Source organism: Dromiciops gliroides, chromosome 6, assembly GCF_019393635.1.
Source record: "Dromiciops gliroides isolate mDroGli1 chromosome 6, mDroGli1.pri, whole genome shotgun sequence".
Lineage (NCBI taxonomy): Eukaryota > Metazoa > Chordata > Mammalia > Microbiotheria > Microbiotheriidae > Dromiciops > Dromiciops gliroides.
Genome location: NC_057866.1, coordinates 81,551,144 through 81,569,378, shown reverse-complemented (window position 1 = coordinate 81,569,378; position 18,235 = coordinate 81,551,144). Strand labels below are relative to the sequence as shown.

General features: G+C 41.4%; 1 protein-coding gene across 7 annotated transcripts in view; it reads right to left on the bottom strand.

The window, feature by feature from the left end:
* Positions 1–13,384: 13,384 nt before the first annotated feature.
* The window catches only part of BOD1L1 (biorientation of chromosomes in cell division 1 like 1), an 84,067-nt gene continuing 79,216 nt past the window's right edge, over positions 13,385–18,235 (bottom strand). For all 7 annotated transcript variants that reach the window (XM_043969950.1, XM_043969955.1, XM_043969951.1 and 4 more), the window contains one exon: positions 13,385–14,554. In XM_043969950.1, coding sequence (XP_043825885.1) covers positions 14,431–14,554 — 124 coding nt within the window. In that variant the 3' untranslated portion in view covers positions 13,385–14,430. The remainder of the gene's footprint in view (positions 14,555–18,235) is intronic.

Here is an 18,235-nt window from a genome sequence, read left to right as displayed (position 1 = left end):
GATGCAGCTCTAACGTGCCACACTCAGGCAACAGTCCTCTCTGGAGCTCTGCACGGACTGACGGCCTGGGACACTTTTTTTTCTTCCTCCTTTCTGGCTCTCTCCTGAACTCGCTTTCCGTTGCACTCTCGCGGGTCTCCTTTTCCAGCTGTGGCTATTGGAACTGCGGTGGAGTAGGCAGCTGGATTCAGGCAGCGCAGGACACTTTCCCCGCCCCCCCCCCTCCCGCTTCTATCTGTTTCTTTTCTCTTTCCTTCTCCTTTTTCTCCCAGCACTGGTGTCATTGCTCACCTATGAGTGACAGCTGCGGCCCACGCCTTCCCATTGGGCAGGGCCGGGCTCTAGCAGGCAGCTGATTGGACAGCTCCAGCTGGGCAATGTTGATTTTAACAGACAGAACTGTGCAAGTTGCGGAGAGGAAGACTTGGGTTTGGTGTTAACCCCTTCTCTTCTAAATGCTGGTCGCACAGCCTCATGCACCTATTCATCATCTTATAAATGCCCTTCATTATAAACTATATTTTCTTTAGATGTATATATTAATATATTTCAATATACATAAGAAACGCAGTGAAATTAACTCACCCAAAACGCGTTCATAAGTCAAAGGAAAGGTAGATACACGCGGCGACAACTGTATCTCTTTCCCAAAAGATTCGATAAATACAACAAATAGAACACGCCCCCTTTTTTCTGCTTCCTGTGACTCAATTCTAGGCGTATTCCATCCTCTCATTCTTCCAGTTGTTTGGAAAGGTAGTCAGATAAGTAAAGCGCTAAACAGCGAAATTTTTCAAAAGATGGATTATGTAGGAATAAGTACTCCGTAAAATGCAAACGCATCTTCTAGAAAGCACCCTGAAACTGAATTATGTGATCTCGCCGGGTGATTAATTCTTCATTCAATTTATTTAGCTTTATTCTAGAAGACAACTCTTTAGATTTTTCCTTATATGTAAAATTACATACAAGTTGAACACCTTAAAATAATAATAAAAAAGAAATAGCTAAGAACTGACATCACAGTTTTTTGTTATTCTGATACATTGGATATACTGAAAATTACCTTTAAAAAGCAAACTTTAAATCCACCAAAGAAACCATTGATAAGAAGCAGAAATATTTTGAAAACTATTGCATTTACATATTGACTATTCAAGTTGCACAGTTTTGGTCAAGCAATATTGTCTTCAATAGAACAATACTGGATATCTAATATGACATTACAACCACTAAAGAGTTAGTTAAATTAAAAGTAGGACAGTGCTAATTCTTAAAATTGCTGGGATTAAGGATGTACGTAACTGACATCATATTTCCCTTCTATTGATTTTTTTTTTTTAGAGAGAGGAATTGTCAGGTTCAGTACTCGAGTGAAAACTGTACCCACTATTCACATTTTCTATACTGAAAAAGGATTTTTGGGGCCTCTTTTATACTTCTAACTCATTTACATACACTTTGATTACTGTTATTTTTATTACTGCATTTAGAAAAACTTCAACGAAGAAGCAAAATGATTTCTTCAGGTTACACGGTGAGCAAACTCTGACATGGTTTTCAGATGCAATTCGTGGTAATCAGAAAGGTGCCAGGTATTGGGAAATTGTATTTGTATCTGTGAAAGTATAATGTAGAGACTAAGGATATTCTCTTCCCCTTCATGCCCCAGCAGTGGTATTCTACTGTAGGTACCGAACTGCATTGAAGCAGAAGTAGATAATGGATTATAATGCATTTTTATACACCAAGGAATTTGGGGGAGGGGAATAGGGAAAGAATGAAATTGACAGGTGGCCTTTGTGAATGCAGTAGACTGGCAGGTCTGGAGCTGTGTGTAGTGCACAGGTAGACTGCTTTAAGGGATTAGGGTTTGACAAGAATGAAGCATTCCGTGAGTGCTGAAACAGGCATGTAGATTTGGATTTCTAGTAACTGTGTGAAAACTTCAGCCATGGAGCTCTAACCCAAGAGGTTGTTAAACTTAGGCGACTTGCAGCCACAGAAAGCCTCTGAATCGGTGAATTGAACTAGCAAAGAAAGGTGTTTGTTTTTTTCCTCGGGGAAATTAAACTCTGTATTAGTGTGTATGCTTCTGTTTATGGATTTCTCTGTGACTGGCAGGACCCTTAAGGAACATTACAGAATATCTTGGAGTAGGCAAGCATGTAGTATAAACGCATTCGTTCCATTTACAAGTTTCAAAAGCTGCTTTGAGCCATAATGTACCGCCATAAAATATAGTTTTTGCTGCGTGTGTATAATACCCTCGGGTTTCCTAGTCTGGTGCAACGTCAGTAAAGTAGTCCGGGGGAGGGTAAAGTGGTTACCAAGATGCACGTGAGTGCATGTTGCGGGTTTTCTTGGCGTGTGTAAATAAAGAATCTCAGGGAAGGTAGTGTGGGGGAATGGGGATTATTTGCTGACGTTGGGTGAGCTGGAGACACCCAGGACGGGAGGAGTGTGTGCAGTGCACGCTTACACAGGGAAGGTTCGCCTTGGAACGAGCTACAGAGAATAAAATTCCAGAGCTTTGGGGAGTGGGGTGAAGAATTTTTTGAGAAATTTTTGAAATCCTGCTTCATGAAAACTGAGAGTCCAGGAAAGCCTGTTTTTCAAGCCTCCAAGTTCAAACTGTTGGAAATACCTGTGGTTAGTTTACAATGGTTGTAATTCTTCTTTCCCGATTTATCAGGTTTGCAAAGTGGAACTGGGGCCAGGCCCCGGCCCTGGTGCCGAACGGCGCCTGCTTGAACTAGTGGCGGAACCGCATCGCCGGGAGTGCTGGGGGCTGTAAGTACCCTCTCCGAAAGTGAGCAATCCTTTAGCGGTGGGAACGCCTGTGGACACTGAGCAGAAGGAAGGGAGGTGAGTATTGAGGAGCCGTTTGGGGATGGTTAATCGCAGCCTGAGTTTGCCTGCCTGTCCCTGGGCCTGCGTCTGCTGTTGGGTCCGCCGATGCCGCTCGGGCTGCCTTGGCCTCAAGCGGCCTGGGTGGTCTGGTTTGCGCTTTAGGCTCTTTTCCACAGTTCTAAAGAGAGCCGTCTCCTTTCTTCTCTTCGCTTTCCTCTCTTCCCCCTTTCCCTCTCCTCCACCTTACCCCTTCCTCTCCTCCGCTTCTTCACACCCTCTTTTCTTGTCCCTTCTCTTGTCCCCTCTCTCCTCGTCCTCTCCTTCCTCTATCTTGTTTGCATCTCCTCTCCTCTCCTTTCCCCTCTTGCCGCTCCCTTTTTCTTCTGCCTCTCCTCTCATCCTAGGTCTCTTTCCTTTTCTCTGTTCTGTTGTCCCCATTCTTTCTCGTCCCTTCCCCACATCTCCCCCCTCTCTTCTTCTGCAGTCTCCTCTCCTCTTCCCGCCTCCCTTCACTCTCTTCTCAGCCACCTCCCGCGGCGGGCAGGGCGGGAGGCCGGGCGCTGAAGGAGCCTCTCGTGTTTGTTTGTCCTGAGATCTAGAAGCTAATTTATTGGCTCTAAGCACAAGTGCCACCAGGGCCGCTCCTTGAGGCGGCTGCTTCCGCGGGACTGTTAAGAAATATGCTGGAATAGAGGGTAAGAGCGGCAGTCGCTCACGCGGCCTCCCAGTGAAATCTGCCTCCGGCCGCTACTGGAAACCCACTGGCCCACCTTCTCCTCTCTGTTTGCTGTCAGATATTTTTTTCCGACATGGTCCTGATTTGTTGACATCCCCCTTTCTTCTCCCTGCGGAGCCCTAGTTGAATTGTGCCTTGGATTCCGAAGTGACGCTCCTAGGGCCTTAGGGAAGGGTGCCAGGGAGTAGCTGGCAGGCACAGGAAAGCCTGGAGAAAGCATGGGTAGAGGAGCAAAATGCTCCGAGCTCGGTCCGCTCTTCCCGGGCTCCAGAGGCGCCAGTGCTGCATGCGGCCCGCAGGCCCCACCCTTTGCTGTCTTCGCCCCAGCGCGCAGCCAAAAGTGCGGCTCCGCCGCCGCTGCGCTCTAGGGGAGCGGGCACTTCGTACCACAAGTCGCAACTCAGGAGAGCCGGAAGCCCAAGCCTTTTTGTGGGGCTGTGTTACTCTCGGTCATCCCCCAGATTTGTGAAAAGCAGGATACACACGTTCTAAAACACACCGGGAGCGACAGGGAGAGAGAGATGGATGCACATACGATAACACAGACACAGATACTCAGATAACGGAGGCACAGATAGAGCCAGAGAGGCAAACACACGGAGGCAGAAAAAAAGACAGATAACCAATACGTGGAGGTAGCATGAAACTCTCAGAGATACAAAAACAGAGACACATAAATACTCAGAGAAACCGAGTTAGAGAAGCAGTAAGAGACAAAGAGAAAAACACAGATAAAGAGAGAGGCATTCAGAGGTACGGAGAGACAGATGCAGCGATCGCTGCCCCCAACCTCTTGGCATAGCAAAGAAATGCAGAAGAAAGAAGAAAGAAATTCATACTGGGAAACACTGATAGGTCAAAATGACGCTGTTATCACAGACAATCCCCTAGCTAATATAAACACCGCCCCCCCCCCCCCGCCCCGTGTTTGCTCACCACGGACCCCAAGGCAAACACTTTGCCTAACTCTATCAACATTTTAAATAAACTCTCCCCATTATGCATGCATGCTTGCTTGCTTCCTTCCCTCCCTTCTTTCTTTCTTTCTCAAACGTCCTACGAACAAATAATTTTTAAGTTTTGCAAATCTCAGAGGCTCATGGGGTAGTTCAGGTAAGACAGTCTAAGGCACTTTGGCCTTTCCTTCTCTTTCAGGTGCGGTATGTGAAGGAGTGAGTGTTTATAGCTAAAGGTTCCTTTAAAGCTATGATTACTCTAAGCTGAGAGCTGAGCATTGTAGTAGATGACGCGCGCCACCTAGAGAGCATCCCTTCTTACTGCGAAGTCTTTTTCTCATTTGCACCTTCCTAGAATCCACCGATAGCGTCAGAAGGAAACTGGACCCTAGAGGGCAACCAGTTAAGATCCCCTTCTCCAGACATGGAAACTTGAAAAAAAAAAATCTGGAACGGCATATTGAAAATGCATTGCTCAAACAATTGATCGTTTGGCCTAGTCAGATATAGAAAAAAAGTTTTCCATCTCCATCCAGATGGCCGATGTGTCTAAGGGACAAATTCCTGATTCCGTTTGTTCCTCCTTAAATTCATCCTTCTCGTTGCTGGTGAAGTAACTTTCCTAATGTTAATTAACACTCTGATCTTGCCACTCTCTCACTCAAAAACCTTAGGGGATTTCCCATGGTTTCCCAAAGAAAGTAGAAGCTCACGATTCTGACTTTCCAAGGCTGCCTCAGCCTGGCTCTGAAATGAGGTTGCCTTGCTAACTCATCCTGCTATTTTTGGTTCCAACCATACTGGATTACTTTTCAGTTCCTTTCTTGTCTTGATCATTCTCCGTGTTGGAAAATAAGCCTCCTTAACCAGTGTCTATTCTGGTTTCTTCTTTCCTTCCATGATTAACTCAAGTGCTTTCTCCTTCATGAAGTCTCTCCAATCTCCCAGTCTGGAAATTCCCTCTTCCTTCTCAGCTTTCTCATGGCACTTGGTCCAAACCTCTCCTTTGCACTTATCTTGCTCTACTTGTAAAGGAATTATTTTAAAGCATATCTCCTTTTACCTTATTTGATTATAAGCTCCATCACTTCTCATCTAGACAATTTCTGTAACTCTCCTATTGGTTTCCCTAACTCTCTGGCTTGTACCCTTTCCAATCTGAAGTTCCCAAATACAGATCTAACTATGTCATTTCCCTGCTCAACAGATGTTAGTAGCTCCCTGACTCCAAATCCAGAAATATTCTTCCCCATTTTTTTGGGGGGGGGGCAGGGCAATGAGGGTTAAGTGACTTGCCCAGGGTCACACAGCTAGTGTCAAGTGTCTGAGGTGGGATTTGAACTCAGGTCCTTCTGAACCCAGGGCCAGTGTTTTATCCACTTCACCACCTAGCTGCCCCCTTCCCCACTCTTTTAAACTATAACATGCCAACTTTAGGATAAAATATTCTTGGCATTCTTTAAAAGCAACAACAAATTAGCTACTTTTATTTCACTAACAGAAGTGTAATTTTACATTAGCTCAACTGTCTAGAGGCAAGTAGCAGCCTTACCTTAACTGTGCTGGGGCCCTGCAGCCTGGAGGGAAAGAACTCAACTTGACATTTAAAGCCCTTTATGGTCCAGTTCCCATAAAACTCCCCAGCTTATTTCATATGAATATCTTTTATACACTCTCCATTTTAAACTGCCCTATTTGTAGCTCCCTGTAAGACATTTCATCTGCCACTAAGTCTTTGTGGGAATGGATTTCCATGTAACATACCCCCTCCTTAGCTTAAGCTATTAGAAATCCTAGCTTCTCTCAAAGAGTAAGTATGACTTCTGAAAAGATGTCCTGAACCCTACTTGAAATTAATTTCTACATATTTTATATTTATGTTTATCTGTGTTTATGTATATGTTATGTTTTCCCCTCTTTCCCCAAGTAGAACATAAACTATGAGAGCAGAAACTACCTTGTTTTTTGCTTTGTTCAGAAAGGCAGTCATTTAGGAAAAGGAAGCAGTTTTGAGGAATGGAACTTCTGGCAACAGAGAAGAGAGCTGACCATGGACCCAAGAGAAAGCTAGAAGAGAGCTTTAAGATGAATAGACCCTGGGGACTTAGCTGAGTAACCCATTCAGCCAAGATGCAACACTCAAAGGGAGTCTTGGACAAACTAAGGGAGAAAGGACTTCCAGGGTCCGGAGTTCCCAAATTGTGAGTTTCCTTGGCACTTGTGTTCTCTATCCATGTGCCCCACTATTATTGTACTTCATGTTTGTGCCCATTCTCTCTACAGACTGAATATTTGTTAGAGAATGTGACTCAGATTGCTGGTGAGAATGTTTTGTAGTTAGTTTGTACTTCGACATCTTAGTAAATGCCTTTGGTTTAGGCTGATTGTGAATCTTGGGTGACTTACTGGGAAGTATAGTGGTGGGTTCTCATGAACTTGTGGTAGGAGTTCTACCTTAGACAGAAGCCCTCCTCTGGGGAGTCAAGCCCTCTAGTTCTAGGCACACTTCGGGTATTGCACCATTGAAGTGTTAATAAAGTATAGTATGCTTGATGATGTTTTCTTTTTATCCACATGTATTACAGTATTTTAAGGTTAGAGGCAGCATTGCATAGTGAATAAAAAGCTGACCTGAAGACATCAGAAAGGTGTTTATTTTTTTAAAAACCAGATTTGACATTTTGGATACTATAGATGTATTAATGAAAGTCACTAAAATGTTGCTGAGATGTTGAAAATAACTGATTTGAATGAAAATGGTTCTCATCAATGTTTTATGTGGGTTTTGAGGGCAACTGGTAGCCTTTTCTAATAACAGATATTAAGGACACGTTAACAATCTAGTTGCAAAAGATCATTGAGTACCTCTACCAAAAGCTGTTGATCTATCTAAACTGATACACCAGGACAAAAAATAGATGAAAGTAAATCAGTTGAAGTTCAAATTGGATAAGCCAAGAGTGATACCAAAAAGCAGACAGAGATTGATGACTGGTACATGCCTTTACCAGTAATGGCAGTTTTCCTTTACGGAGCTTCACAGGAAAGGGCTCTTCTAGGACTCCAAGATAGCACTAGTGCCCAAGGACAGCCTTTTCTTTCTGACTCAACATGAGAATTCACTATTGTAGACAGTCTGTCCTTTGTGTCTTTTGAAGTATATTACTATTTGCTTAGTGCTGCCTCTGACCATTGTTTAAAAAGCTGAGCTTCAAGGTGCTTGGTTGCATCTGTATGTTAACCATGAAATCATGTCACAGGAAGGACCCATTTTGAGAGCTATAAATGGGAACAAAACTTGTACCTTACAGATAGAAAGGGTTTTATAAATTAGATACTTCAAGGAGCCAATATGAGGATTGTCCTTCACTGGTGCAAATGACAAATATGAGTTGGAGTGGTGATGGATTCATCACCTAGAAACCAACTCCTTCCAGTCTGTCCATGTTACATTGGTCTTTGCATGACATACAGTACATCTCTGGGCCTCTATTCAAAACCTTTTCATCAGAGTTTTCACGTCACTGGAAGAACCTTTAAGAACTCAGGGTTATCTTTGTGCCACAAGGAGACAGCAGAATATAGTGCTCTTAGAGGGGATGGCATTAGAAGCTGGGGGTAAGGGAGAGGGAAAGATTTCTTGAAGAAAGGATTAGAGCTGTCCTGAAGCCAGGGTAACTACAAGGTGAAGGTGAGGAAGGAGAGCATTCTAGACATTCAGATCAGCCAATGCAAAAGCACAGAGAAGGGAGGTGGAACAATTTCACCAGATCAAAGTGCATGAAGGAGAGTAAAATGTAAGAAGCCTGGAAAGTGAAGAAGTCAGATTATAAAGAGCTTTAAATGCCAAATAGAGGACTTTCTCTTTGATCCTAGTGGGGAAGGGAGCCACTGGAATTTATTGAGTAAGGAGTGACATTAGACCTATGCTTTAGGAAAATCATTTTGGCAACCGAATGGAGGATAGAGTTGAGAGGGTGGAAGGGAAACCAATGAGGAAAGGATAATCTGGGCAAGAGGTGAAGCAAGAGAAGAGGATGCACGGGGAAGATGTTATAGAGAAAGAAACAAGAAGATTTGGCAAATGATTTGATATTGGAGATGAGAGTGAAAAGCTGAGGCTCTTAATCCAAGTGACTAGAACAAGGGTGGCATACTAAATGTAAATAAGGAAATTTGGAAGAGGGGAGGGTTTTCAGGAGATCAAAGCCAGTTTGGGAAACAGTTTGAACACACGCTTTTTAATAGCCAGCAGAAAGTTGGTTGTGAGACTAGGGCTCAGATAGCCCATAGATCTGGGAGTCATCTGCATAGAGATAACTGAATCCATGGGAATTGATAAAATCATCACCTGAGATAGTATAGAAAGAGAAAAGGGAAGAGGGTCCAGGGTAGTCATGGGAGACATCCCCTTAGGGGACATGTCACAGATGATAATCCAGCAAAAACCTGAAGAATGGTCAGACAGGTAGGAGAACCAAGGTTGAACAGTCATGAAAACCCAAAAAGGAAAACTATATTATGTAGGAGAGGGTGACTGATAGTGTCAGATCCTGCAGAGAGGTCAAGAAGGATGAGAGCTGATTAGATCTGGTAATGAAGACATAATTGGTAACTTTGGAGAGAGGTCCTTCGGTTTGATGAGGTAGGAAGGAAGCTTTATTGAAGAGGGTTTAGAAAAGAGGAAATGGAAGCACAGTACATATTGTAGATATTGTTCTCAAGGGAGTTTAGCTGATGAGAGGAGATGATAGAAGGCTGGATGATATGATCAAATGAGGGTGAAGGATATGGGAGACCAAGGCATGTTTGTGGGAAGCAGGGAAGGAGTCAGTAGATAAGGAGAGAACAGATTAGAGACAACGGGGGTGACAGTACTGGAGACGTGAGGGATGGGATGAAGGATGCATATAGGGAACTTAGCTTCGGCAAGCAGAAGGGTCACTTAATCATCAGAAATTGGTTTGAAGGAGATTATGAAGAGAAATGTCAGAAGGATATAATACCTAGCATTTATGTGGAGCTTTAAGATTCGGAAAGAGTATTACAAATATTATCTCATTTGATTCTCACAATAGTCCTGGGAGGTTGGTGCTATTTACTATCTTTGTTTTAAAGACAATGGAGACAGAAGTTAAATGACTTGCCCAGGGTCACACAGGAGTGTCTGAAGAATTTGTATTTAGATCTTCCTGACTCTACTCCAGCATTCTCTTCCTGTGGCACCTAGAGGAAAAGGGAGCACTTGGTGAATGGTCTGCTTTTTTCAGTGAAGTATGGGAAGGGGTATGGGAAGCTTGAAGAGAGAAGAAAAGGTATTGGAACAGTTGCTGTGGTGAGATGAGAAAATCAGGAGTAGAATTAATTTACTGTAGTGAAGAACAAAGGAAGATTAATTAGTATAAATTCGTAGCCAGTCAGCAGTTTCACGATTTCCTTCAGTGCTGTTCACCAGCTTGAAGAGGAATGAAAGAGGCATATGATGGGACCAATCCAGGGATGGGGTTTAGCAAGACGTGACTGGTATGATAAAGAGGTTGAAGGATATGTGAATATAGTACAGAGTTCAATTTGTTCACCAAGAGGCCAAATTAGGGAAGGGAGGTAAGTGTAATCAATGTGATGAGAGATCGAGAGATGAGAGAATTTAGGTCACAGTGAGGAGAGGACACTCCATGAAAGATGACCCTTGCAATGGTGAAGAATCTTAAGTGTTATCTTGATAATAAAGCAGACTTTTACATTAGCAAACATTTGATTACACTATGGAGAATTTCATCGCTTCCTAACTGACCTAACATTTCAAGAAAAGGAGAAATAGCAATGGGTCTTGTTGGTTTTTTCCTATTTAGAATCATTCAGGTATCTGATAACATATTTTAAATCTTTGTTGAAAATGGACTTGATAATAATATCCATTACAGCATAAAAATTTTCCTGCCATGTGGAATAATTGTTTTTCTTTTTCTTTTTTTTTAGTGAGGCAATTGGGGTTAAGCGACTTGCCCAGGGTCACACAGCTAGTAAGTGTTAAGTGTCTGAGGCCGGATTTGAACTCAGGTACTCCTGACTCCAGGGCCGGTGCTCTATCCACTGAGCCATCAAGCTGCCCCAATTGTTTTTCAAAAAAGTAAAAATGGGGGCAGCTAGGTGGTGCAGTGGATAGAGCACCGGCCCTGGAGTCAGGAGTACCTGAGTTCAAATCCGGCCTCAGACACTTAACACTTACTAGCTGTGTGACCCTGGGCAAGTCGCTTAATCCCAATTGCCTCACTAAAAAAAAAAAAAAAGTAAAAATGATTTCTGGACCTTAGCATGAAATATTAAGTTCTTTTTCCATAGGCTATAACTTTTGATGTTGTACAAGTCTCTTGATCCTCCTCCCCCCACCACCCTTCCTCAGTTTAAAAGTATTTTAAAATGTAAAATGTGACAATAAAAAGAAAAACCCTAAAACAAGTTCTAAATTACCTTTATAAGAGAAATCTATTTTAATAATGTTACAATCCATGGATTAATTTAAACTTTTTATTTATTTATTTTTTTTGGTGGGGCAATGAGGGTTAAGTGACTTGCCCAGGGTCACACAGCTAGTAAGTGTAAAGGGTCTGAGGCTGAATTTGAACTTGGGTCCTCCTGAATCCAAAGCTGGTGCTTTATCCACTGCGCCACCTAGCTGCCCCTAGATGTAACTTCTTAACCATTCAATTATTACAAAATAAGATGCTTTCCCCCATGCCCACAAAGAGACTGTATATGAAAGTCTTCCTCTTTAGCACCTCTGATTAGTGATGATGTAGTGTACTCTCCAAACAAAAGCAACCATTTAAAGCACTTTAGATTTTTACATTAAGTTTAATCCAGGGGCAGCTAGGTGGCACAGTGGATAGAGCCCTGGCCCTGGATTCAGGAGGACCTGAGTTCAAATCCACCCTCAAACACTTGACACTTATTAGCTTTGTGACCCTGGGCAAGTCACTTAACCCTCATTGCCCCACCAAAAAAAAAAAAATTAAGAAGTTACGTCTAGAGTAAGACATTTCACATCATAAATGATGAGATATGGAAAGTGTAATCTTATTTCAGAAAAACATCTCCCATTTGCACACAAATTTCAAGCTAGTCCTCAAAGTATTAAAAAAAAAAACCCGAAAACTTTTTTCAATCATATTTGCTAGATCATATAAATGCCTGTAAATAATGTAAATCTCTTTCTTTTGTATTGTTGGTTTAATTCATTATAATTTTTAGCAAATCCACTGGAGTAAACATTTATAGGTGGAAAATAAAAAGTAAGTATAAAAACAATATCAACAAATAGCAAAACAAATTTTACCTAGAAATACCATGACTACTTCTTTGCCTTTTAGGGACCAGGAATGCTGAGAAATTGGATGTAGGTATGGATGGGTAGCAGAGCTGATTGAAGATTTGTATCTTTTAAAAAAATTTTCCACCAATGCCTTGCATATTAGCAATAAACTCTGTGTAGTCAGCTTGGAGATGTGTAATAGTGTTTTTATTCCAGCACTACACTAATTTAGGGGCTGACAGCCAGGAAATCTGTATAAATAGTTGACCAAGCAGGTATTTGGAGGAGACTCCTGTCATCCATCAATGTGTGTTTCTGGGAAGGCCACTGCCTCCAGCAGACAGGTGGAAAGATTCTTGGTTCTCTCCTGTGTGCCACGTGGGAAAGAATATTGGATCTTAAGTTCTAGTCCTGGCTCAATAACTAACCAGCTCTGAGAACTAGGGCAAGTCACTGCCCTTCTCTGGGCCTCAATATCACCATTGTAGATTCTGATTCTTACAGGCTCTCTTTTACAGTTCTGTGGGAGCAGGAAGTAGATCTGCTTGAGAGCTCAGTTCTCTGAATATTTTAAATTCTACTTATTTTTGCTTGACTCTACCTTCCTGTCTGTGTATACCGGAGGAGACTAGGGAGCTGCCTATTCAGTTTATTTTCAAGGCAAAGCTAGGGTGCTTATAGTAAAGTATTTGAGTGCCTTAAAAAAGGTGGTTTATAAAAAACTTTTAGTGGTTTTTGTGGAAAAATCATAAAAACAATACACATTTTAAAATATAAGCTAGGATTCAGTGATACATGCAGATAGGTGAAGTAGACCGATAACAAAACATTTTTTTTTTTTTTGCCGGGCAATGGGGGTTAAGTGACTTGCCCAGGGTCACACAGCTAGTAAGTGTCAAATGTCTGAGGCTGGATTTGAACTCAAGTACTCCTGAATCCAGGGCCGGTGCTTTATCCACTGTGCCACCTAGCCGCCCCCAATAAAACATTCTTAAAGGCTTCTCTCTTAATTATTGTAGCAACTCACATTTAGAGTGGTGTTCCAGAAAGCACTCCTGTGTACATTTCATGTTTCTTTTCAGAGAAAGAATCAAGGGGTTGGACTAAATCATATTTAAAGTCCCTTCTAGTACCACAAATCTATGTTTCTATAGAGTTTTGGTCAAATATTTTGTCAAAGGGGAAAAAAAATCTTTATTGTTAAGTTTATTATGTTAGGATTGTATTGTCACTTGTATAACTTAATAACTAACCAAAGGGAAAACATCTTGCAGGGAGTCATCTGAAGAATTTAAAAACAGAAAAATATCTTACAACTCAAGGTTTGGGAAACATTTTATAATTTATATATAAAATCTCAGTAAGAAACCATGTAAAATGACAGAAATATCCACCTTACATAAGAGTCAAAAAAAAAAAACCCACACAGAATGTAAATTTTAATTATAAAACATAAGAATATGAACACAACATTGTAAAATAATCTCAGATTATTTGGCAACTTATTACATCATTGCAAGAGACAAATTTGATCTTAAGAAAAGTTTAATCTTATGAAAAACTTAGCTTGGACAGTTTGTTCTTATGGGAGTTAAAACATGTTAAAAAAAGGCTCTGGCCATAAGACCAGGTTTTATTCGAAATACCTGTGTATAAAACAGAACATAAAATGCCAAAGCTCTATAGATATAAGAAGAAATGGTTTTTTTTCATCTTCAATGGATCTCTCTTCATTGAAAAGGACAAATACTGAAAGAATAAGGTAAGCTTCGAAATAACACAGAGTAGTTGGGTTGAATCTCAACTGGAAAAATTTCCGCTGAAGATGGCATGTATTTTCCTAAACTAGAACTATTTTTACTTCATTTAGGTTGGTAATAAAGTCACATATGTGAATGTAATTTAAAAACAAGTTACAGTTTCTTTAACATAGTCACAACCGTGAACAGAAAAACAACCGAGTCCCTTTCTTTAACTAATCTACTTACTTGAATACATGCGAAATAATTCTTTACCTCCTGCCATACTATATTCAGAGAAGTTCAGGGCAGAGGCCTGAAACAATTTCTACTGATGACTGCATAGCATTTAAAACCTGTTTTTATTAAAAAAAATAAGAGAATAAAATAAAAATAAACAGAGATATATAGTAAAGTTCACAGATAAGTCTTCTCTGTAAAATAAATAAAGTGTTCATCATTGAGTAGCATCATACATAGAGTAAAATACAACCTATTTTTACATGTTTATATACTGTACAAAGATTATCAGGAGGCAGCCAGGTGCCTGGTGGGTTGGAAGCTTTTGCGTTAGCGATGTCTGTCACATTGGGCAATCCCAACTTTGAATGTTAAAATATACAACTACTTTGTTTTCAATTCAGATACAAAGTAAACTTATTTTCCTTTATCTGAAATAAATGTACATAGCTCCTATAAACAAGAGTTTGTAAAGCTGTCCAAAACATAACAAGAGAAAGCTGGCATCTGGTAATGTACAGCACATGCGTGTCCTCTTCCTTCTGGGAAGGTAGATGTCCTGGAAGGTGTTTCTCTTACCACTTTTTCAAATGCTCAGTATGACCGTTTGGCCTTTTTCCCTGGTGCTTCCTCCACTTTCTGCTGGCCTCTTGTCCGCACTACTGGTGGACTGGCTTCTCTCTTGCGCTTGGTGGGAGGGGAGAGCTGTGCCTTCGACCTGCATTGCAGAGGGGATCAAGGATTTAGAGCCAAAAGGAGTCTTAAGTGATCAAGAAGAATAACGTCTTTATTTTACAGGGATGCTAATGCCCAGAAAGGGAAAGTCCCTTTCCTAAGGTCACTTAAGTAGATAAGTAGAAAACTTTAAAGAAAATCAAAGGTGAACATCTGAAACTAGGTAAGAACGTATGGAAAAACATTTAGAGTCTGACATTTGTCCAGATACAATCTTTACAAAGTCAAGTTCTAGTCCAGGGTCTGTCATTAACTAGCTGTGTTACTTTGAATATACGTCCCCTCTATTTTCTTGAGTTAGAAAATCAAGAGGGGCAGATAGGTGGCGCAGTGGATAGAGCACTGGCCCTGGATTCAGGAGGACCCGAGTTCAAATCTGGCCTCAGACCCTTGACACTTACTAGCTGTGTGACCCTAGGCAAGTCTCTTAACCCAATTGCCACCCACCCACCCACACCCACACCCCTTCACCCTCCCCCCCAAAAAACCCAACCAAACAAAAAGAAAATCAAGGGGTTGGATTCCCTAAGGTTTATGGTCTGATATAAGCTCCTTGGGGAGTGTAATTTTATCTATCTCCCCTAGCTCCTAACAGTGTTACAGAGTAGAATGAACATGAACTTCATATTACTTAATCAAGTCTGTTTGGTTTTTTTTTTAGTGAGGCAATTGGAGTTAAGTGACTTGCCCAGGGTCACACTGCTAGTGTCAAGTGTCTGAGGCCGGATTTGAACTCAGGTCCTCCTGAATCCAGGGATGGTGTTTTATCCACTGAGCCACCTAGCTGCCCCCTACTTAATCAAGTTAAACATTTATTGAGTACCTACAATGTTCCAGGCTCAGTGCTGGGGATACAAAACAAAAATCCAACAGTTCCTATCATCAAGGGGCTTCTTTCCATTCAACAACACATACATCCAAGTCAACACAGAATAAATTCAAGGTGACTTCAGGGGAGAGGCACTAAGAGCTGCAATTGAGGTGGGGGAAATCAGGAAAGGCTTTCTTGTATAGGAGGCAGTGACTGAGGCAGCAGACTGATGACTGAGAACAAGTTTAGTGTTATGAATTCTGTATCGTGTCTGAGGGAAATGCTGCTGAGAAGACTGAGGCTACATATTAAGGACAATCTAGACAGGGGTAATAAAGAACTAAAAGTCATCAATGAATTTTGCTACATAGACGACCCAAAGATCATTGTATAGACCTCCCTCTAACCGATGAAACAAAAATGAGACAAAATTAGAATCACTTTTACTTTTCCTGAAAGGAAAGACAAGGGCATCAATAGGAATTCTGCTTTAAATCCAAGTGAAGATTGTTTTAGTTAAGGGGCAATCCAGTCAGACCTGGAACACGGTCATAAATAACTCGTCTAGCTTTCCTGAACAGTTCCCAGATTGCCACCATCTCCTCCTCATGCACTGCTGCTTGGCTCTTTAGCCTGGAGACTGAATCCTTTCAGCTCAAGAATACCCTGACTGGTCAATGTCTCTCATGGTCCATGTCTGGGTGGTCATCAGCCATCCTTCACTCTATGCCTCAGCCTATTCCCTGACTTCTTCCCTCCCCTACTCCCTTTCCCCTTCCAGCTTTGGAAACAAAATATGGGTGTGTCAATCTGTTCCCCTTTGGCTCCACTCACCATCCCTGTGACTTTCCAAACCAAAATATCTCTCCCTGGAGACCACTCTCCAAATATATTATCTCCCTGAGGTAGAGACTGCTTTGCTTTTGTATTTTTATCCGTAGTCCAGTTCTTTGCAAAGAATAAGTGGTCGCTAAGTGCTTTTAAAAATCTACTCACTAATACCACCTACAAGACACATCGACATGATATGCAGGCTTCCTGTCTTGAAACTTGGCTATAATTTACACTGTCATGTTCACTAACATGCAGTGTTCTTGGGGAAAATTTGGATGATGGCAAATGAACTCACCAGGCAATTAATGAACAAAAGTCACTGATTCATTGAGGAACATGGCTATACTGTGGAAGAGACCGAGTGGAAACAGAAGGAGCTACTAACTCTGTCATCACCAAATCTTTATTAAGCATCTGCTATGTGTCAGGCATGAAATGGGCCCACAAAGAAAAAAGTGCAAGTGTGCCCATCCTTAAGAAGCTCACATTCTGACAGGGGAGACAATGTATGCAGACACAGAGAAGACACGGGGGAGCTCTGGCATCTGGAGTAGCCTGGGCAGAATCTGGAAGAAAACCAGGGATTCCAAGAAGTAGAAGTAAAGAAGGAGAAGACTGCAGGCATAGGCAAAGCCCAGCAAAGACATGGAAATGAAGGATGGACAAATAAAAAAGCATCTATTTATCAAGGGCTTACTCCATGCCAAGCACTGTGCTAAGAAAAGGGGGCACAAATATAGAACAGAGACAACCAGTCATGTCAAGTAGTCTCTCATAGTGATGATGATGATACATGGAAAGAGGAATAAATGCTCATTGCCCCCATTTCCTTATGACCACTCATACTTCTATTCCCTCTCAAAGATTAAGAATGACTCTTTTTAGGGAAAGCAACAGGCCACTTTCACTTGGAGGTTTGCAAGAGAAGTTCTTAAAAGGCAAAGGCAAAAAAGGGGCAGTTATATCACTAACTTAAAAAAAGTTATTGATGCCCTTTGCTTATTTACACTACAATCATTTCCTGACATAACTTCCTACCCTGCTTCCAGTAGAACCAAGTCTTATTATAAAGAAAAAAACAACAACCAACAGAGGGACCTAACCTGACAGTAAATGAGATTCCGTATCTCTAATCTTCCTACCAAGAACAGGGAAATGTTTCCATCAACTGTTTTGACCTTTGTCCTTTAGAATCCCTTGGTTCCTTCAAGGCTCAGCTCACATCCCACCTCCTCCTGGAAAGCTTTCTTGATCTCTTCAGTTATTACAGCTTTCTTCCTCTTCCTTAAATTTTTAAGTTATATTTATCTGTTTACATATTTTATCTTACTTATAGAATGTGAACTTCTTTAGGAAAATTTCGCCATCCTATAAATAGAGAATGGCATTATGCCTGTATATAGTAGGGAGAATGGATTGTCTTGAGAAATAATATTGATCACCAATGATCTATTACTAAATGGAATGGCTTTTTATCATCCTTTGGATACACTGAATATCAACAAATGTTCTATCTTCTATTCCAATCTTTCTCTACATTTTTTTTTGTCTTGGGGACTTCATCTATTCCATGATTCCAATAGTCACCTCTATGTAGATGTCTTTTAAAGCCACAAAATGTCCCGGTCTTTCCCCAGAGACTCTGTTTCCCACTGCCTCTTGCATATTTCTTTCTTTCTGGGTTTTTTTTTTTTTTTTGGCAGGGCAATGAGGCTTAAGCGACTTGCTTAGGGTCACAGAGCTAGTAAGTGTCAAGTGTTTGAATCCACTGTTCTACCTAGCTGACCCCTGACTGTTGCATATTTCTAAGTGGATGTCTTGCTGTACCTCAAAATTAGTGTGTCCAAAATGAAAGTCATCTTCCTCAGTAAAACTGTTCTACATTCCAATTTCCCTGCTTCTGGTGATGGCACTAACACCTTCCCAGTCACCCAGGCCAGAAACTTCAGAGTCAACTCTGACTCTGGTATCTCCTCTATTCATCCCAATAGGCTGCCATGGGGGCAGCTAGGTGGCACA